General features: G+C 37.0%; 1 protein-coding gene and 1 pseudogene across 4 annotated transcripts in view; one reads left to right on the forward strand and one right to left on the reverse strand.

Moving 5' to 3' along the window:
• Nucleotides 1-23090, reverse strand: part of SLC38A9 (solute carrier family 38, member 9) — a 110599-nt gene that overhangs the window by 21468 nt on the left and 66041 nt on the right. For 3 of the 4 annotated variants that reach the window (XM_006874645.1, XM_006874644.1, XM_006874643.1), the window contains 4 exons: nucleotides 19227-19286; nucleotides 15703-15900; nucleotides 13635-13742; nucleotides 3519-3625 (listed from right to left, as the gene is read on the reverse strand). In XM_006874645.1, the coding sequence (XP_006874707.1) occupies nucleotides 3519-3625; nucleotides 13635-13742; nucleotides 15703-15900; nucleotides 19227-19286 (473 nt within the window). The remainder of the gene's footprint in view (nucleotides 1-3518; nucleotides 3626-13634; nucleotides 13743-15702; nucleotides 15901-19226; nucleotides 19287-23090) is intronic. The other variant, XM_006874646.1, reaches the window with a different exon arrangement.
• On the forward strand, nucleotides 4756-6056 carry LOC102832843 (annotated as a pseudogene).

Consider the following 23090-nt stretch of genomic DNA (forward strand, 5'->3'; position numbering starts at 1 on the left):
CCAGACATGCCTTCTTCGTCTCATCATATGACTTATTATATAGAGTAAATAAGGAGCTCTTGGTAGCGTAGTGGTTACGAATTGGGCTGCTAACCTCAAGGTCTGCGGTTTGAAACTACCAGCTGCTCCATGAGAAAGAGGAGGCTTTCTGCTCCCATAAAGATTTGTAGCTTCAGAAACCCTACACAGTGTCGCTATGAGTCGTAACCGACTCCACGGTGCTTAAGAATAAGAGAGAGTAAATATCTTTCCTATTCTTTGTTGAAGTATTAGCTACAGTTATAATGTCTTCTCTGTGTGTTTTCAATGTTGAGAAATATCCCTCAAAATTCTTCTAATGGGAATTTTTGCTAGTATTGTGTCCATTGGGACATCTTCATTTTTTTCATATTTATGTTGATGAGTTCACCTTCATTGGGTTCTGCTGGCTGTATATCAATCTAGTGTTTCTTGGGTGAAACCAGTCTCAACATCTCCATACTCATCTATTATTTTTATATCTCCATTTGTGTTCAATTCAGATTTTACTTCCAGCTTGATCACTTTTTGTATTGCACTTTCACCTTTGCCAATTCCTCCTGTCAATGACCCAGTTTTGGTAAAATGTCAGATGTGTTATCACTGGGAGATAAGGCAGTAACACTACTCCCTACTTTGCTATCTGAGCATAAAATAATTAACAGAAATGCAGGCACAGGCTCTGAAAGACATGATGTGATTGGTCACTCATCAACACTCACATCTCTTGTACGACAGTGATCTGTAGATTGAAGGGCTAGTTTTTATTTTATGCAGGCACTCACAGTTCATATACTTTGAAAACTGAAATCAGCACGTACAGGAAACTGTGTAAAGTGAGAACTGCCTGTAATATAACTGGTTAATTATTTTAAGACTATTTTCTAATAAGATAAACTAATTATAAGCATAATAAAAATATGTCTGAGTTATTAAGATAAAATAAGATTTCATTAAAATTGTATTTTCATCCTCATATTCATAGGAATACAAGGTTGCTTTCCTTTGTCATTAGATTTTGGTGATGTTGGAGAAGCACGGCCTTTTGGATAGGGTGACCTCATACATGAGAATCTCACTTCAAAAATGGTTTCTGGGGCACTTGTTCTGAGTTAGTATGTTGATTGGTGGTGGTGGTAGTGTGCCGTGGAGTCAGTTCTGACTTATAGTGACCCTGTTTAGGGTTTCTGAGGCTGTAAATCTTTATGGGAGTAGAAAGCCTCATCTTTCTCCCATGGAACAGCTGGTAGTTTTGAACTGCTGTCTTTGAGGTTAGCATCCCGACTTATATGTTGAGTAGGATAGCTAAAATCTTAGATAGCACCAAGGTATATAACACACACATTATTGATTCACTGTTTCCTATGACATAAAATAGATTTTTCTATATATCATTTTAAGCATCCTAAAACTTAGGGTAAGTAGTGTAGTTCAGGTGGTAATGAGTCAGACAGGTCATTTGCAAAGGAAGAGGGAGGAACTTATAAATAAAGGGCAATGAGTATATCCTTAATTTTTCTTTCATATTCCAAAGTTCTTAAAGGTTATTAAGAACAGTAAGATTTTCTTGAGATTTCCTTGAAAGACATAAGACAAAAGTCTAAGTAAAATAAGACCAAAAATGTTCAAGATCAAAGTCAAGTCTACAATGGTAGAAAGATAAAAACTAAACATATACACACAGATTTTTTTTTTCCTAAGAAAAGCTATAAAAAATAAATATGAAACGTTAATCCTTCAGTTTTCCAGACTTCTGGCAAAAATAGAAAAAGAACAGCTAGATGCGCGAATCTTATTGTTTAATACAAGGAATCATAGTTCATTAAGAGAACATTTTTCTTAAGACTTGAAGACAGAAACATTTCTTATTATGATCTCTGTATAAAAAGATGATGAGCAATGTGAAGAATATCCTAATTACAGTACTTATAAAACAATGAAGCAATACTTCAACCACAGCTTTCTTATATTATCATGAGTCCTTCTTGCCAAGCCAGTTATAATACTAATGCCCAATGCAATGACGAGAGAAGGGCAAAACTGATATGGTTTAATAATGTACTTTGTTAGTGATTTGATTTAACGTCATAGGAAGGAATCTTGTGGAAGAATTAATATATTCTTTGTGAAAAACAGTTATCTCAGATAACCCTTTAGAAAGAAACAAAAGGGGAAATAAATACTATAAATGTCAGGAAGAGTCCTGGTGTGGCACTGTAAGATAAGCATTGGATGGCTAACCACAAGGTTGGAAGTTCAAATCCATCAGTCACTCCTTGGAAAACCTTATCAGGATTGCTATGAATTGGAACCAACTCCAGGGCACTTAAGAGTAACATAAATGTCAGGAGACAATGCAGGAGAGGAACAGAAGAACTAAAACTTTCCAGCCCTGTCCTAGGCCAGATCAAGTTAAATACATTTCCTATTTTTAAATATTTCATTCTCATTACAGTCCTGACAGGTAAGCTTCATTAACATTATTTTTACATCAGAAGAAAATGAATTTGGAGGAGCACAGTCAACAAACTAGAAGGTGTAGAAAATCCAGATTTATTCAATTCTAAAGCTCATGCTCTATTCATGGTAACATGCTGGAGCTATAGACAATAAAGGAAAAGTATGACTTACATTCTTGCTCTAATTTGACAGTGAATCTCCCTCTACTTAGAAAGATTTTTGCTTTTATAATGACTGCCAAACATTATCCTCCACTCAAACCGTCTCAGAAAGCATGGGCACAACATACTCTTTTTATGTATTTTATTAATAATTCTACATACTTCTTTCAGACTTAATCATGATACTTGTTCATGTAGCTAGGAACTGTTAACCTGAATTCACAATTTGCAAACTAGGCAACAAGTAACTGGATAACTTCTGCTGCTTGGAGTTTCTTTGCTCTATTTTCCGAGTGCCTTAAGGGAAAAGGTTGATGTTGGTGTTGGGTTGGTACCACTTAGTCAGCTGCGACTCATAGCAACCCTTTGCGTAACAGAATGAAACACTGCCTAGTCCTGTGCCATCCTCACAATTGTTATGCTTGAGCCCACTGCATAATTCCATGTCACTGGTGATCTTCGTCTTTTTTTCTGACCCTCTACTTTACAAGCATGATGTTTTTTCTAGGGATAGATCCTTCCTGATTACGTGTCCCAAGTATACAAGACAAAGTCTTGTCATCCTCATTCTAGTGGGGCATTCTGGCTGTACTTGTTCTAAAACAGATTTGTTTGTTCTGGCAGTTCATGAGACTTTCAATATTATTCACATCACCATAATTTAAAATACATCAATTCTTTTCTGGTCTTTCTTATTCACTGCCCAGCTTTCCCATACATATGGAGCAATTGAAAATACCATAGCTTGGGTCAGGCACACCTTAGTCCTCAAAGTGACAACTCTGCTCTTGAAAACTTTAAAGAAGTCTTTTGCATCTTCAAATATTAATATAAAATGTCCATTCTCAGGAAACACAAAAGTCACAAATAATTACTTACATTGTTTTCTTGGTTCTTGTTGTTCTTTAACAGTGTGATAATACAATTATGAATAAAGAAGGCAAGACTAAGCACTCCAGTCAGCTGTGGAAACTGAAATCTTATCTCTAGGAGAAAAAGAGAAAATAATTTCAAAGATCAGAACTGAGAACCAGAAAATGAGTATCAGCAATCAAAAGTTGATTATTAAAAATGTGTTATCTCCATTTTGTCCAGTATGCAAAAATATTAAAAAAAATTTTTTTTAACACATTTCCTCAAGGCCAACACTGTAATTTAAAAAAATACTTGAAAAGAGAAAGAAAAGGAATTAAGAAATGACTCCTTTGTGTAGGTACTTTATATCAGTTATTCCTGTTTGATGTCACACAACCAGTATGTGGCCAAGTAGAGATTAAAATTCAGGGTCTGTCTGACTCTAAAGTCCTACTCCTTCCCAATAGTTGAATTTTTCCAGAAAAAAACTCTCTAAGAAAGGAATGCATGAAGGGAGAATTGATCATTTACTATTCTCCAATGACTAAGCTAAAAAGCAATCCTTAATAATATTGGAAGCAAGAAGAAACTAGTTAAACTATGATACTGGACACAGGTATACAGTAATTAAAAATCATGTTGTAGAGGAATAATCATGGCTAAATGTTCATGATTCAAATAGTATGCATGTTGTTGTTAAGGGCTGTCGAGTCAGTTCCAACTCAGCAACCCTGTGTACCCTATGTAGGGTTTCTGAGGAGTGGCTGGTGAGTTTGAACTACCAACCTTTTTAGTACAAACCCACCTGTGGCCCAGTGCTTTATCCCACAGCGCCACACCAGGACGCCAAATAGCATGTGTAGTATGATTTTATTTGTATTCTTATAAGTGTGTGTTTGAGAGTGCGCCAGAAAGTTTGTGGAAAATGCCTATTATGGAAAACTATGCATGGATTTCAAAATATTTTGCACCAAAAAGAAATTCATATTAATTTTTTATAACATGTCTGAACAGGACACATCATAACAAACAAGAAGGATAAGACATCAGTTTGAAAAGAGCCTCCATCAAAGCAACATGAATTCTGCTAAAATCAAAGCAGGAGCAAATATTAAATTTATGATGAGGCCTGGGCGGGAGAATGATGAAATCACTGATGAGTTCTGAAAAGTTTATGGCAACAATATCCCAAAGAAATCAGCAGTTTAAAAATGGATAACTTTTTTACAATAATGCAGTATTTCTCCTTTTGTGACTAATTTCTACCCCACACTATGAAAATATTCCCTTCACAAGAGCAGACCCAATGGTGGCTGACTATAAGTATGACCTGAAGCTCCAAGACTATCAAAGTACAATCCAAGTGGAACCTGCCTCCCTGCCTTGTTATTCTGAAAAGACTCAGCTCTATAATAAGCCCCATGAAGAATCTTCCAACTCCCTCATGGCAGTTGAGTGCCGGGTCTGTGGAGATACAGCTTCTGGGTTCTACTATGGCGTTCATGCTTGTGAAGGATGCAAGGGTTTCTTCCAGAGGACTATCAGATTGAAGTTTATTTATAATAGATGCAACCTTAACTGTTGGATCCACAAAAAAAAAGTAGAAATAAATGTCAGTACTGTCGGTTTCAAAAATTTCTTGCTGTGGGAATGTCTCATAATGCCATCAGGTCTGGGCGGATGCCACAGGCTGAGAAGGAGAAGCTGTTGGCAGAGATATCCAGCGATATCGACCAGCTGAACCCAGAGTCTGCTGATCTCTGGGCCCTGACCAAACACATGTATGACTCATACATAAAGTCCTTCCCGCTGTCAAAAGCAAAGGCGAGGGCCATCTTTACGGGAAAGACAACAGACAAGTCACCATTTGTTATCTATGATATGAATTCCTTAATGATGGGAGAAGACAAAATCAAATTCAAACACATCACCCCCTTGCAGGAGCAGAGCAAAGAGGTGGCCATCCGCATCTTTCAAGGGTGTCAGTTCCACTTGGTGGACGCTGTGCAGGAGATCACAGAGTACGCCAAAAGCATTTCTGGTTTTGTGAGCCTGGACTTGAATGACCAAGTAACTCTCCTCAAGTACAGTGTCCACGAGATCATATACACAATGCTGGCATCCTTAATGAATAAAGATGGGGTTCTAATATCGGAGGGCCAAGGGTTCATGACAAGGAGGTTTCTGAAGAGCCTGCGGAAGCCCTTTGGTGACTTTATGGAACCCAAGTTTGAGTTTGCTGTGAAGTTCAATGCACTGGAATTAGATGACAGTGACCTAGCAATATTTATAGCTGTCATTATTCTCAGTGGAGACCACCCAGGTTTGCTGAATGTGAAGCCCACTGAAGACATACAGGACAACTTGCTGCAAGCCTTGGAGCTCCAGCTCAAGCTGAATCACCCCGAGTCTTCTCAGCTGTGTGCCAAGCTGCTCCAGAAAATGACAGACCTCAGACAGATTGTAACAGAACATGTGCAGCTATTACAAGTCATAAAGAAAACAGAGACAGACATAAGCCTACACCCACTCCTACATGAAATCTACAAGGACTTGTATTAGCAAAGAAGTCCTAAATCACTGACAAAGTTTCCTTCTACTAATTGCACTATTGTGAGGGAAAATCTGACACCTAAGAAATTTACTGTGAAAAAGCATTTTAAAAAGAAAAGGTTTTAGAATAATAGATCTATTTTATGCATATTGTTTATAAAGATGCATTTACAATTTACTTTCAATATTAAAATTACCATATTATGAAAGTGTTGCTACAATAAAAAAATTTTTTAAACAAATGAAATCAAGATTTTAGAGCATTTCTTTGAAGAATTGTAACAGAATATGAAAATATGGTTTTACTAGTATGACCCTGAAGATAAACCATAATCAAAGCAAAGGCTACCAAGAGTTTAAAGTGGTTCAGTTAAAACAAAAGTGGACCATTCATGAGCAAAGGGGGATGCTCAAGTCAGGATGGCAAGATTTTTCCTCTCATACTTCAGACATGTTGTCAGTAGGGATCAGACATTGGAGAAGGATGTCATACTTGTGAAATGGAGGGTCAGCGAAAAAGAGGAAGACCCCCAATGAAATGGATTGATACAGTGGCAGCAACAATGAGCTCAAAAGTAGTAACAACTGTGAGGATGGCACAGGACTGGGCAATGTTCCATTCTGTTGTGCACAGAATCGCTATGAGTTGGAAGTGATCTGATGGCATCTAACAACAATAAACAAGGCATTTTGTTTGTTGACTTTCTGGAGAGACAAAGAAAGATAGCATCTTATTATGAGAATATTTTTTAAAAGTTAGCCAAAGTTATAGCAGAAACACATCTGGAAAAGCTTCATTAGTCTTTCTTCACCACAATAATGGCTCATTCTTCCTATCACATTAGGGTAATTTTGCAAGAGTTTTGATAGAAATCATTAGGCATATGTTACAATCCAGATTTGGCTCCTTCTGATTTTTTTTTTTTTTGTTTCCTAATCTAAAAGTGGGTTCAAGCTTAATGACGAGTGTGAGGATAGTGGAGGACCAGACAGTGTTTCATGCTATTGTGTATAAAGTCGCTATGAGTTGGAATCTACTCAAATGGCAACTAATACGAACAATAAGAAGTTAAAAAAAAATTTAAAGGGCACTAATTTTTTAAAATCAATTAATAATGTAAGAAAGACTATTGACATAGTTAAATTCTCAGGATCCTCTGTTCTTTGTGGATCGAATAAATGGCTGGTATATAAGGTTGGCAGTTGAAATCCTCCAGCTGCTCCTCGGAAACCCTATATAGGGTTGCTATGAGTCAGAACCAACTCGACAGCACTTAACAACACCAACAACAATCATTGCTTACAAAAGTATCTTGGAACTGGGAGCTTATGTTATGAGATAGAATACATATATTTTAATTTTTACCTTTTCATTTAACTTTTCCATAACTTTTTAAAAAGTCTCCTGGTATGTATATATGCAAAGAAAGAAACCTGGAAGAATATTCACAAACATGTAAATTGTGGTTATCTCTGAGCTGATGGGATTTATTTTCAATGAACCACTTACGGATAATATTTAAATTTTCTACAACAAATAAAGAATTACTTTGAAGTAAGGAAAAAAGTAACAGTATATATATTTTAAAGCACCACTGAATTCTGTCTTTGATGTCTACTAATACAAAAGTGACAAAGTTGATTTATGTAGAAGACCCTGGTTTACTTGAAAGCAGTGCTAGGTTTAGGCAAAGTGAGAAATAAGCCATTTGAGCGGATTCTCTAGTGTAAAAAGTAGAAATGTAGAAAAGAAAGGCCCAATGACTTTTTGCATGTTACTTTAGGAAAGGATTACTAAGAACTACCAAGAATCAAGCACTAACTTGAAAAGAAATGAAATCAGGAGTTTAGATGTAAAAAAAATACACTGTTGTTTTCCATCATGTTCTTTATTACCTTTCATCAGAATTTTTGCCTGTGGAAACAAAAGTATATTTTTCTTAGGCAAATTCTCCCTTTCCCTGTCTAGAAATCTTCTGAACTTTTTACTCCTCAGCAATGACAGTACAATTTGAGGATAACTCTCACTTCTGTTTTTGTTTTTCAAAACCCTTTACAAATTAGAAATAGATGGACACTTTCTTAACAAAGAAAAAGACTCATCATTTTAGATCAACAGCATTATACTTATAGGATTATAACAGAAGCATCTGTTTTTCATTTGTAGAAAGACGATACAGTTATCATCTGCAAATGACCTTATTGCAGACAGTTTTTGCAGAGAAACATCTGAAAAACTCTTTAGTCAGAATTCAAAATAAAGGGGGAAAACAGACAAATATAAGGTAGGTAGATAGAAAAAAAATTAAAAATCAACATTTTTCTACCTGTAAAAACCAGTTAGAAATTATAAAAAGGCAAATGTAAGATCCCATTCACAAAAGCAAAATAGAAATAAATATGACTTAGGCACAACTTTAATATTAGCATGTCAAATTTTTCTTAAAATAATTAAACACATTTCTCTGGCAGTTGCGGAGGTTTACTAATCCTGTACACCTGTGAGAACCTGCCAAAAGGTGGGTCCTAGGACCTAGCTACTCCTACCTAACCTGGACTTCTCTATGAGCAATCTTTTCACCAGGGCTCCCCATTTCACTCGCCGAGACTTTCTGAATCCATTTCTATCCAAACCTCCTTCTTTGCCTTTCTCCTTTCATAACTGTTTGAGCTACATCATGGTCTGATGTAGCTCCTGTCACCTGCTCCTTCTCTGCTTTATCTTTTATAAGTGCTTTCCCACTTCATCTTGTGCATTTCTAACTAACTCTATTTTGGTGTCTTTGGACTGGAGGACCCGAACTGGCCTAGCTGGTACTAGCAGTCTGAGAAAGCAAGTAATTAGATAGAATTTGAGTGTTAGATTGCTGATTATACAGCTGTGAAATACTATCTAAGCAGTGTACTGGTTATCTCCTAAGGCTCTGATAGGGTTAGCATCATGGCTTTTCTAAGTATTATTGATTCAGCTTGTGAATAAATGAGGCTATAGCACCTCTCAACTCATCTTTGTCTTCTTCTTTTTTCGTATTTGATTGCAGCAGTTCTACTATGAATCCTGCTTTGAGGCAGGCTCTAATAAGACTTCTGAAAAGAGGGAAAGTAGTAGATGATACCTGAGAGACAGCTATGAACCAGAGCATGTAAGGCCCTGTAGAGCAAGATTAAGTCTTTCCATACTTCTTAATGAGGTAGGCAAACAAGATGCTTTTGACTGTTGTGTTTGAAAAACATCACTCTGGCTGCTAAGCAGAGAACAGGGGATACAGTGGATACAGCAAGACTAGTTAGGAAGCATCACAAGAATCCAGGTGAGATTGTTTTCATCGGTGGAAACGGTAAGAAGGAATCACAGTGACTGGAACAAGGCCTGAAAAAAGTGAGTTCAAGGCAAAATAGAAGTAGTGGAGACAGTGAACACAGACAACTCTTTCCATTTTCTTTAGAGGGAAGGAAAAAGGCAATCGCTACAGTGGGATATGAGGTCACATAGGAATTTTTTTTTTTTTTTAGATTGGGAGATAGATTTGTTTTACTGGTAGGAATAATTCAATAGAGGTAAAAGTTGATGATACATGATTAAGGAGAAGGGATAACTCAAAAGTAAACTCCTTGAGTTGACAAGAAAGGATGGAATAAAGTGGATATATAGGTTCAATCTCATTATTTTTCCTGGGAACAAGTATTATCTGGGGGAAAAGGTGACGGGATCTACTGAATTACGAAGAACTATTTAGAAACAAGAGTATACAAATGAAGACTCAATCAGAAATACATGCTTATGTGATGTTTTCATCAGGATAGTAAAGTTTCATTACCCTCCAAAATTCTCTGATTCTTAATTGTTCTTGCTGTTATGTGCTGTACAGTTGGTTCCTACTCATGACCCTGCACAGGGTTTCCGAGGAGCAACTGGTGAGTCTTAACCACTGACCTTGCGGCTCAAACCGACCTTGAGGTCAAGTGCTTATCCTATGACTCCACACCAGGACTTCTTAATTAGTGTTTAGAAGAAGATTTATGATATATTTTCATTTCTTGAAAATCTTCCATAATAAGACAGAATTAATTCAACAACATAAATATCAGTACAAGCTTCTTTTAGTCCTTATGATGCTCCTTTCTATCATTTAAAAATGAAGCAAAGTGAAATAAACTGTCCTCTAATGTCCTATCATTAGACTTTTAGCACTCTATATAAATCACAATGGACCTAATTTTAGAAAATTGTATCATAGACTATTTTTATTCATCAATGGGGGGAACAGCTTAAAGCTGACATTTTTTATGAGTGTCTAATTTTAAATACAATCTGAGAGGAAGCATGCCTTTCAAGTGCCAGCATTTTCTTTATCCTGAATTTACATTAACTTTTGTGTCTTTGTGGGTTTCTAATTGTAACAAAACATCAAAGCTAATACAGTCAAAATCGTTGAAAACAAGTTGTTGTTGTTAAGTGCTGCTGAGTCGGTTCTGATTCTGACACATAGAGATCCTGTACAGGGTTTCCAAGGAGTGGCTGGTGAGCCTGAACCACTAACCTTTTTGTTCAAATCAACGTTGCAGTCTAGCGCATTAACCCACACCATCAAAACAAGCAGACATTGTAAAATAAACAACTCCCAATGTCTAGTAACTCGATAATGCTTGGAAAATCCAGGAATATTGCAACAAAAGAAACAAAAAATTGTAAACAAATACAAAGGCAGCTATTTCCACTTTTCTAAAGTTCACTTTCTGCAGCTTCACTTTTACAAAAGACCTACCTGGTTTCACTAGCCAAAAGAATTCCGAACAGAATTTTCACTTTTAAGAAAAAAGATGAACATCAGCTACCTTTCAGACCTGGAATGAAACTCATTACCCATGTGACCCAATTTTCAGCCAAGTGGTAAATAGGTATATTTGTTATCATTGTTAGGTGCCAGCAACTTGGTTCTGACTCATAGCAACCTTATGCACAACAGAACAAAACACCGTCCCCATAATTGTTGTTATGCATGAGCCCATTGCTGCTGCTACCGTGCCAATTCATGTCGCTGGGGATCTTCCTCTTTTTCGATGACCCTCCACTTGACCAAGTGTTAGGTATTAAGTGGGACAACAACACTAATAAGGAGTCCTGGTGTGGCGCTGTGGGTGAATGCGCCAGACTGAAAAGCTGTTTGAACTGAAAGGTTGGTGGTTCAATATCACCAGTTGCTCCTCGGAAACCCTATACAGGGTTGTTATGGGTTGGAACTGACTTGACGGCACTTAACAACAACAACAACCACCACCATGGAATTGGTCAGCCATTCAATTAAAAAGGGGCAACATTTACCTAAGGACAAAGTTCAGAAGGGTTGGGAAAGAGTGGAATGAAAATAATCTCAGAGAGGAAGCGGGATAAATGTTGTTACATGGAGGGGATTGTAATCATTGAGATGAAAACAAAGTGTATGATTTGTTGAATGTAAAATTGACGATCTGCTCTGTAAACCTGCACTCGATTCACAATTTAAAAGTATCAAAGAAAGAAGGGAAGAAAGAAAGACAAAGATAAAAAGACAGTAAGTGAAAGGCAAAACTAGCGTTCTGTGTTTGTTTTAAAGAGGCAGTACACAGCCTGAGCAGCAAGAGTGGTGTCACCGAGATCCTTATCTGTAAATTACACTCAGGATCTCACTATCAAGACCTCACACCTTTGAACTGCTTCTATGAACACTATATGCTAGTGTTGTTTTAGGTTTGATGTGCTATTTGGTATGATTTGGTAGGTTATTTTTTGAGTCTGAGAAGAATGCTCAAAAGTTTGCCATACAAATGAATGGTAATTGTTTCTTTGCTCTATGCCATTTAGGCTTATGAAATGTTTCATGTTATTGCTGTTAGGTGCTAGCCAGTGAGTCAGTTTCAACTCAAAGCAACCCCATGCACAACAGAACAAAACACTGCCTGGTCCACTACCATCCTCAAAGTTGTAGCAATGCTTGAGCCCACTATTGCAGCCCCTGTGTCAATCACCTCATAGAGGGTCTTCTTTTTTTTTTCATAGGAATGCTCTACTTTCAGATAGTGGGGAAACCTGTACAAACTTTTTGGAGAGTAATCAAACCAAATCCAAACACACTGAGTCAGTTCTGACTCGGTGAGCATACAGGGCAGAGTAGAAGTGCCCCATACATTTTCCAAGGGAGGCCAGGTGTGGTGCTGTAGGATAAAGCACTGGACTGCAAGGTTGGTTTGAACCACAAGGTCGTTGGTTCAAACTTACCAGTCACTTCTTGGAAATCCTATACAGGGTTGCTATGAGTTGAAACCGACTCAGCAGCACTAAATAACAACAACAATTCTTTGCAGAAGCTGACTGCCATATATCTTTCTCCCATGTAGCTGCTGCTGGGTTTGAACCACAGATCTATCAAGCTAGCACCTGAGCATTTAATCAATGTGTCACCAGGGCACATTTAAAGAGTAACAGCAGATACTTAAGTTGTTGCTCTTGTTAGGTGCCAATGAGTCGATTCTTACTCATAGCAACCCTATGCACAACAGAATGAAACACTGCCCAGTCTTAAGTTATCTGCACAATTTGTTTGAGTCCATACTAAAAAGAGACTTGGAATTCTCTACTGCTTTAATCAATAACTGAAGAATAGAAAGGAAGCAGTCTTCCTAAATCAACAACAGAATTTTTGTACTACTTTCTCATTATTAGTTTCAAGACACTAGTTTATTAGTCACATTCATTTTCTAATTGTCCTCTTTTTTGCTGACCCTCCACTTGACCAAGTCTTCTTATTTGGCATCTTTTGCTCATAGTACTTTTATTATGTTCAAACTACTCCTTAACTTGGGTGACACTGAAGAAATTGCCAAGTTATAACCATTAGGAAAAAAGGGGAGAGAAGAGACATTTAGTAGTTGTAATCTTAATTAGCCTGAATGATGTTGTTGTTGTTGTTAGGTGCCATCAAGTCGGCACTGACTTATAGTGACCCTATGCACAGCAGACCGAAACACTGCCCATCCTGGGCCAACCTCACTACTGTTAACAAGCCTGAGTCCATCGATGCCACCACCCGGCCAATCAATCTCGTTGGGGATCTTCCTCTTTTTCTCTGACCCTCTACCTTACCAAACATGATATCCTTCTCCAGCAACTGAATGACGTTAATGAGTAGTTATTATTTGCTTATATTAAACACTGACTATTTTCTAAGTCTCTGAGATTCTAGGGTTATGTTTATTCAGAGAATGGGTTGTTGACTTTCTAGTTGCAATATAACTTCAGTGAATGTCAACTCCCAAGTAGAAATGACAAAGGGTCCTGTCTACCTGTAACTTCAAGAACACCAAAGTAATCTCAACTGCTACGCTGCTTTTGGCTTAATTAACAGTATTAATAAACATGATCAGCATTAAAAAAAAAATTGTTATTCATTTTTCTACCTTACAGTGGCCGGTAAATTTGAACTAATGACCTTGCAATTAGCAGCCCAACTCTTAACACACTATGCTACCAGGGCTCACAGAGTAGCATATAAGAGTGGTTAACTTAAAGATCACATTGTAATTTATTCTTTATTTGGCTACAAAGCTTACCTGGTACAAAAAAATCTGTTGGTGTGAACCAATGAAATTCCAGATGGAATCCCAAGCGAACAGCCTTGAAGGTGACAAGGAAAATCAAATAAAGAACAGATACTGTGCCTATGAGAAAAAAAAAAAAAAATCAGAAATAGTTTATTAGCTTTCTGTGTTTTACAGACTTTAAAAAAAAAATCAAGCTTAATTTCCACATAATCAACAAAGTGTGGAAAACTATTACCTTCGGAATCCATTGATTATCCCACTAAGACCCAGCTAAGATCTTGTTTTCTAGAAAACAAGCTAAGTGAGTTATCAGAATACAAACAAAAGAAGCCCCCCCAAAACTATGTAGTAGACCTAAGATGAACTAGATCAAGGTATCTCATTATGTTGCTAAATGCAAAACAGCTTAATTTACTTATGAGCTGAGTTAAATGGAGGATACAAACTGAGAGGCTGTAAGGTTACATGAAACTGACTTTTGTTCTTTGTATATTGAAGTGCTGGCCTGGAAGACAGTCATGGTTATTTGTGTAGAAAGAAAAGTAATGAATGTGAATCAGGAATACATTTCAGAAAGCCAATAAACCTAATAATCAATGAACTATTTGCTTTAGCATCTAAGTTTTTGATTGAGTAGTACTACATGTTAGATGGAAAGATTCCAGATTCCAATCCCTTTATTGATAGGATAAAGCTGCTATTCAGAAATTTTTAGTTAGAAGATTGTTCCCTTTAAGGAATTAAATCCAGTCATTTTTAGAGCCGAGTCAGGAAACTCAGGACCCCTCTTAGATGCTAATTCCTGGTAAAAGCAGAATATCTTTAAGGAGCTGGAGAATTATCAACCTGGAGAAAATCTAGTGGTTGTTTTCCTCAACTGAGCAAATCTTTCTGTAATTTTACATGATAACTTAAAAAAGATATGTTGATATGTTTCATAGGAAAGTCGGCAAGCAAACCATGAAACCACAAATGTGCTACATAAACTCTACTGTGGGTTTGGAGATTAGGTGATTCAGTAAAGATGAAAACAAGAGATCATTTTTTGTGTGCGTGTCTATGGCAGTTTATGGCAGTGAATCCTGTTTTGAGGCAGAGAAGTACAGACTTTTTGGGAACCCCAAAAGTCACCTCCTGGTGATATAATGGATAATCTTATATATATTTTAACTCTAGATTGCCTACCAGGAGACCAGCTCTATAGGGAGGAGTTGAAAGCCTATGGTCTATTTGGGCTTATCAATGACTTCTGTATTATACTCTTGTCTTAAATTAACCAGATAGGAATTTTCATCAGAACTCCTGGTGGTGGGGAGGGGAGTGGGATGCCCTCTGCCATCTGAGGGCTTAGTGTTGTAAGAGAAGATAGGGTCAAAATAGCCCTTCAGTGATCTCTGGAAAACAGAGGCAATACTGTCCCGAGAATGGGTTGCTTTGAGTCGGAGCCAACTCGCAGGCACTTAACAATACCTGCTGCAAGAAAGAAAAAGTACTGAGGAAGAGAACCTAAGCAGAATAAACCTAGGAAGCTAAAGAATGACCTCCTTGGTTCAGAAATCGATGAAACCTAAGAAAATCGACAAAAACTTCTTTTTGTAGATTTAGTCAATATCCTTGAGTCTTATCTTAATAGGTTGAAAGTTAGGTGATGATTTTGTGTGATACTCAAATAAAAACTGTAGGAAAAAATATCCTAAAACTTTCCTTAAGGCATTTTAATGTTTCTAACTATTAGAGTTGAGAATTCACTAAGTTAGCCAATTTAGATCTCTTCTGAAAATTTAGTCGATATCCTCAAGTCTTACCCTAATTGGAAATGAGGAACAGTCATAAGTTGTTCAGTAGGATACAACGGAAAAACCAATAATTTGCGTCTCAAAAAAAAAAGTACATGAAATGATCAATTACATTTTTCTCAATGTCAAACTCCATAAAAACATTTAAAAAGCTAAGTGAATACATTAAACATAGATGAACAGGTCTGGAAAGTAAGTTTCCCACCTGTCAGGTCATTTTTCCACAGATTCCAGCATGAATTCTCTTATACAGAGTCTCCAAACTCAGGGCCTTGGCTTACCTAGGATATTAAACTTTGAGAAAAATGAAGGTGATTTGAAATTCAGCAGCGGCATGAGGAGCCCTATGAGGTAAAAGGGCACTGTCTTGGACTTATTCCACCACTTTTCAAACTGTTGGACCCCCGTGTCGTTGGCATAGAAAATGATCATAGAGCCATTGTCAGGATGGCCACCATTCTTGGCACTTGGACAAATCACTGCAACAGATTAGAGAAGATCATGAAACAAAGAAAACAAGTGGTCCCAGAGACTGACACAAGCTTTTCCATGGGCACTATGTTTGTCCTTCCTGGGGAAAAAAAACAGTTATACTTAGATATATTAGGACAAATAAACCATTAAAGTGGTGAATGTAAACAATAATTTCAAGTACAGCCTTAGTTTCTACCAGAAACAAATATTCCACCAACTATCCATTGGTCCTAAAGTCAGAGAGAAAATACTGGACTAGATGGGATTTGGTCTTTGAAAATATTATTCATGGAAACTGTTTGTTGTGTTAAACACACATGCAAAGGCCAAAGAGAAGTTTTTGCAGATTTTCTTGTTTCATAGATTTCTAAACCAAAACTATAGACCAAAAAGTAGACTTCACTGAATCAGCTACCAGGGTACTCCCAAAACCTAAGCACTGACTAAGAACCTTGAATTCCAGTAATCCACTGTAACTCTCCCGTCAGTTTATGACATTTGATAACAACCTAAGAACCTAGAAAGGCAGTAAAATGTATTTTTCCAAAACTGAGGTGATAATTTCTGTTATCAGACAGAGTACAAACCATTCCTGATAGAACTTTGCTAACAACCAACTCTTAATGCTGGTGGAAAATAGTCATATTTAGCAACCTAGGTCACTCATACTCATCATCTGTCATAGAGTAAGTGATATATTCATTTTAAGTTCTATTTTTAACTTTTTTCTCTATCTATTACTTGGCACGCCACAAATGCAAGCATTTATTTTTCTTTCTCCTCTCTTAGCATTTTAACATGTTTTTTTTTTTTTCTTCTATGCTCTTGTTGTTATTATGTGTTATTCTGTTGGTTCACGGTATCTGAGGCTATAAATCTTTAAGGGATTAGAAGGCCTCATCTTTCTCCCTCAGAATAGCTGGTGGATTTGAACTGCTGACCTTGCGCCAGACAAAAGTAAACTAACTTGAAATTTTCTTGTGATAATAAATATCCTGGAGTCCTGGTGTGGTGGTGTGGGTTAATGCTGGACTGCAAAAGTAGGTTTGACCTGCAAGTTTGGAAGTTCAAGCTTACCAGCCGCTCCTTAGAAACTCTATATAGGGTTGCCATGGGTTGGAACTGACTCGACAGCACTTAGCAATAACAATCCTGATTAAGAGCACAGGCATTGGAAGTAAACTGTCTAATAATGAAACCCAACATTTTCATTTAGTAATAGCAGTGACCTTGGGCAAGTCACTAATTTCTCTGGGCCTTTATTTCTTCACCTAGAAAGTGGGGATAAAAGTACTATCTACTTTACAGAGCTGTTATAAAACATTTAGAACCATTCAAGATCAAAAGGGCAACATTAACCTAAGGACAAAGTTCAGAAGGAGTCCTCTTGTAGGAGAACCGCTTAACAGCATGGTCAGTTTGAACGGCAGGCCAGCAGTTCAAGCTCACCAGCTGCTCTTAGGAAACCTTATGTTGTTATTGTTAAGTGCCACTGAGTCACTTCTGACTCATAGCGACCCTGTACAGGGTTTCTAAAGAGTGACCGGTGGATTTGACCACTGATCTTGTGACCTAGTGTGTATTCTACAGCACCACACCAGGATTCTGGAAACCCTAACCAGGGTTGCTATGAGTCAGAACTGACTCGATGGCACTTAACAGCAACAAAAGTTCAGAAGGGTTGGGAGGGAGGGTAGAATGTAAATAAGAACCACAGGGAAGTGGTGGGATAACTGTTGTTACACGGAGAGGACTGTATTCACTGAAATGAAATGAAGTATATGATTTGTTGAATGTAAAACTGATGATCTGCTCTGTAAACCTTCACTCAATTCACAATAGGTTTAAAAAAATGATAAAAGAGAGGTTACAAGTTATGAGTAACAACGGATATAACAGAGCACACATAAAGATGTTAAAATAAAAAAAGCTCTATTTTACTTCATAGTACTCTCATGTACTACTATAATCAAGAGTGATTAAGGGGCAACATTACACTGAATAGTAAATGATAGAATGCATGCTTTATATTAGAACTTTAATCTGTTTATTCATTATATTCCTAGAATGTCAACCAGTTCTTGACACATAAAAGGCTTAAAAAGAATTTGTTGAATTGTCCTCTTAGTGATGAGTGTGTACCTACATAAAAATGGTATCAATTTAATTTAAAGCTTTAGGTGATATTCAAGGTTAACAGCATGGTTAGTTAACAAGGTTACATTGCCTTTTTTTTTTTTTTAAGTTTTTATTGTGAATTGAGTGATATTTTACATGGGAGAACATGGGTTTCACACCATCCTTTCATTGCAATGATTACAATCTCTTTCAAGCATCATCATTCACAACAGTATTTGCTTCTATTTCCTCTGTGGGGTTTTTGGGGGGGCGGGGGGGGCAAGGTTACATTGCTTTTTGTGTATTTTATTTTGTATTATGGTAAATCTGTATGCAATAAAACATTCACCATTTCAACTATCTTTACATGTTGTTCAACCATCATCCTGAACAGTTCAGTGTACCCTAGGCACTGACTACTCCTTTCCCTCCCCTTCCATCAGACTTATAAATCCAAGGCCTCAAGAATTTATTTTAATAAATAATCAAAGGAAAGTTTTCTAAGAAATTTTTTTTTTTTTTTGGTCAAAGCTTCAAGTTATTTTTCCATACTCCCTAACCTTTGTTCATCATTAGGAAATTATTCTTTAGGTTACAAATGATAGTTACATATTCTATATATCAGTAAGGAGCTCTGGTAGCGTAGTGGTTACGAATCTGGCTGCTAATCTTATGGTCAACAGTTCGAAACTACCAGCTGTTCTATGGGAGAAAGATGAGGCTTTCTGTAAATCCCGTAAAGATTTACAGCCTCGGAAACCCTATGGAGGGTCGCTATTAGTTGGAACCAACTCCACGGCCCATAGCAACAACAGCAAATGTATTAGTGACTAAAATAACAAATATCTAAAATTAAGTTAAAAACAGAAAACTATGTTTCAAAAGGGAAAATAATCATCACCCAAAATGATTAGCAGTAGGTTCTCAAAAAATATTTATCACTTATTCACAGGCAAATATGCACACTAGAACTGTGAGCTAAAATTATGAGTTGTATAATGTGAATTCAATATTGCTTAACTGATTGGAGGTTTTGTTTGTTTACACACACTGAATGCCACCAGTTAGTAGTGGCTCAATTAGCATAATAATACGGAATGATTAGCTTCTGCTCATCACTGATCTAAAACAGTCATAGATCGATCTGAAATCCCTTTGGGAACAAGATGGCGAATAAAGCAAAATACTAAACTCTAAATTACAACTTACTTACCAGGGTTGCTATCATTGGTACTCAGGACAGAGTCTGTGTCATTAATGTGATGAATAAAATCTGAAAATTGAGAAAAATATAATTTAACATTGAATGAAGATGTTAAGTCTACCACTTTTTGAAGTTTTCTTTCTATAAAACATTTTAAAGGTTCACTATGCAGTAATGTTGCAATATACATTGAACTGAGGCCACTTCATTGTAAATAGAGCTTCATCTCCTTCAGCATTTTCTACTGGTGGAATTAAGATAATATCATGTAAATATTTTCCATAAGCTTCACAGTTCTTGCGGAAAATATTTACATGATCGAGAATCTAAAAACAACTACCCATAAGGTTGACTTAAAGTTGGTTAAACATTCTGCCCCCTGGTGGCACAGTGGTTGAGTGCTAGCTGAACTTCTAACCAAAATGTCAGCAGTTCAAACCCATAGGAGAAAGATGTCAGTCTGCTACTGGGGAAACCCTATTGAGAAGTTATACTTACATTAAAGAGTCACTAAAAGTTGGAATTGACTTGACAGCAGGTGGCTTTTGTTCAAATGTCCTGTACATTTTGTTTACTATACTAACACTGATATATATATATAAGCACATTGTTATTGTTAAGTGCCGTAGAGTTGGTTCCGACTCATAGCAACCCTGTATAGGGTCTCCAAGGAGCGACTGATAAGTTTGAACCGTTGACCTTGTGGTTCAAACCAACCTTGCCATCCAGTGCTTAATCCCACAGTGCCACACAAGGTCTTATATATAAGCAGTTACATTTTACATAAAGTTCTAAAGTCTGCAAAAGGAGAAAACCAACTTTCACACACAGCCCAATTTACCTGAAAAATCATGTAATTTTTTTTTTTTACATAGTACATAGTTTTGTAGACCCAAGGCTGTATAGTAATTGTTATGCTCCCAAGAATCACAGGCAATAAAATATCAAAGCAAAAAAGAGATACACAGTGAATGAGAAAATGGTAGAGAATGTGTTTTCTTGCTAGTCTGAGGGGTTTAGTTTATTATGTTTGACGTAAACTTTGTAATTGTTATTGTTAAATGCCTTCCAATTGATTCTGACTCATAGCAAACCTGTACAGGGTTTCTGAAGAGCAGCTGGGTGGGTCTGAACTGCCAACTTTGTGGTTCACAATCCAATGCTTATCCTACAGCATTAGAAGTCCTTAAGTTAGTATTTTGTTGTTGTTTAGTGCCACCAAGTTGGTTCTGACCCATAGCAGCCCTATATAGGGTTTTTGAGGAGATGAGGTTGAACCGCCAACCTTGCAGTTCAAATTGACTTTGCAGTCCAGCACATTAACACACAGCACCACATCACAACTCCAGAATCACCTATAATTAAGCATTGCTAAAATGGCTCCTTGTTATGAGGTTTAAACGAGATGCTAAATGATGCTGGGCTAAGTTCTAAGGTCAAAAAATTAGTTAAATATGTAAATCATTCATCACTGTATGCTTTTTGTGCTCCACTTTCCCAAGCATGATGCCCTTCTCCAGGGACTGGTCTCTTTTGACAACATGTCCAAAGTATGAGAGACGGAGTCTTACCATCATCACTTCTAGAATCATTGTGGCTGTACTGCTCTTAACACAGATTTGTTTGTTCTTCTGGTAGACCATGGTATGTTCAATATTCTTTACCAACACCATAATTAAAATGCATCAATTCTTCCATGGTCTCCCTTATTCATTGTTCAATGTTCACAAGCAAACGAGGCAACTGACAATACCATGGCTTGGATCAGGTGCATCTTATTCTTCAAACTGACATCTTTGCTCTTTAACACATTAAAAAGGTCTTTTGTAGCAGATTTGCCTAATGTAATACGTCTTTTGATAGCTTGACTTCTGCTTCTATGAGTATAGATTGTGAATCTAAGCAAAATGAAATCTGACAACTTCAAGCTTTTCTCCATTTATCATGTTGTTTGTTGGTCCAGCTATGAGGATTTGTTTTCTTTACATCGATGTGCAATTCCATACTGCACAGTACTTCAAGTCCTTTTTGCTTTCAACAAAGTTATGTCATTGGCATATTGCAGGTTGTTGATGAGTCTTCCTCCAATTCTGATTCATGTTCTTCTTTATATAATCCAGCTTCTCAGATTATCATGGTATGGTACTGTAGAATAAGCAATGGACTGCTAACCGCAAGGTCAGTGGTTCAAACCTATCAACCGCTCCTCGGAAACCCTACACAAGTTCATTGAGTTGCAAAAGACTTGAGGGCATTTAATAAGAATAAGATTGAATAAGTATGGTAAAACATTTAATAAGAATAAGATTGAATTAGTATGGTAAAAAGATACGAACCTAGCAAACACTTTTCATGATTTTAAACCATCCAATAGTCCCGTGTTTATAGGGTCATTAGTGGCTTAACACTGCAGGTTAATGCACTGGACTGCAAGGTTGGTTTGAACCACAAGGTCAGTGGTTCAAATTAACCAGGCCCTCCTTGGAAACTTTTTGGTCCCTCTGAGTCACAACCTTATTGACAGCACTTAACAACACTTAAATCACTTAACAACAAAATGATTTAAAATGGGAAGTTATGAATCTTTATGTAGTTCCTTGAAGTGAAAGACTTATATAACACTAGTAAAATCTTGGTAACAATTGAATGAGTTTGAACTTGTTATTGTGTTACTAAGTGCTCTAGAGTCAGTTCCGACTCACATTGACCTAGTATAGGGTTTTCATGGAGTGGCTTGGGAATGAACCACCAAGCTTGCAGTTAGCAGTACAGTGCTTATCCTATTGCAACACACCAGTACTCTGAATTTGAATAATATCTCTCAAAAATCCATGCCCACTCAGGCCCTCAGAATGTGATCTTATTTAGGAATAAGATCTTTGCTGATGTAATCAAGTTAAAATGAAGTCACACTGGGTTAGTGTGGGCCCTAAATCCAGTAACTGACTGGTGTCCTATAAACAGAGGGAAATTTGGAGATAAACACATATAAAGGTGGTCATGTGATGACAGAGACAAAAACTAGAGTGATGTAGCTACAAGCCAAGAAATGTCCAGGAATACTAGCAACCACCATAAGCTAGGAGAAAGCAAGGAAGGATTCTTTCCTAGAGCTTTCAGAGGGAGCATGACTTCTCCTAACTCCTAATGTTAGTCTCTGGCCTCCAGAATGCTGAGAGAATAAATTTCTGTTGTTTTAAGCCAGTTGTTATTATGGCAGCTCTAGGAAGCCAAAGGAGCTCTGGTAGCATAGTGGTTATGAATCAGGCTGCAAACCTTAAGGTCAGCAGTTCGAGACTACCAGCTCTTCCGCTGGAGAAAGATGAGGCTTTCTGCTCCCGTAAAGATTTACAGCCTCGGAAACCCTGTAAAGGGTCGCTATGAGCTGGAACCGACTCCACGGCACACAACAAGGAAGCCAAGACCCCAAAACTTCATAAGGGCAGCATGAGCAAGAAAAACTACCAACCAATGTCTCTTAGGAACAAAAATTCTAAATAAAATATAAATCTATCACCTACAAAAGCAAACTAAATCTAGTAAGGAATTTAAAAATAAATAAAACATGCCTAATTTATGTTTATCTCAGAATATAAGAATGATTTAAATGTTAAAAAATGTATTCCTTCAATTTGCCACACTAACAATTCAAAGGAGAAAAACTTTACGACCCTCTCAAGAGATGTAGATTAAACATTTAATAAAATTCTACACACATTAATAGTGCTTCAGAAAACAGCATGTGCAACTTCTTTATATACTACTTCATAACTTACAAACATTTAATAGTGAAGTATTACAGATTTCTTCAGGAATGATATAAGGATGCCCATTAGCACTGTTCCTATGCAATTTTCTACTTAAAAACATATA

This window comes from Chrysochloris asiatica, unplaced genomic scaffold (genome assembly GCF_000296735.1).
Source record: "Chrysochloris asiatica unplaced genomic scaffold, ChrAsi1.0 scaffold00291, whole genome shotgun sequence".
NCBI lineage: Eukaryota > Metazoa > Chordata > Mammalia > Afrosoricida > Chrysochloridae > Chrysochloris > Chrysochloris asiatica.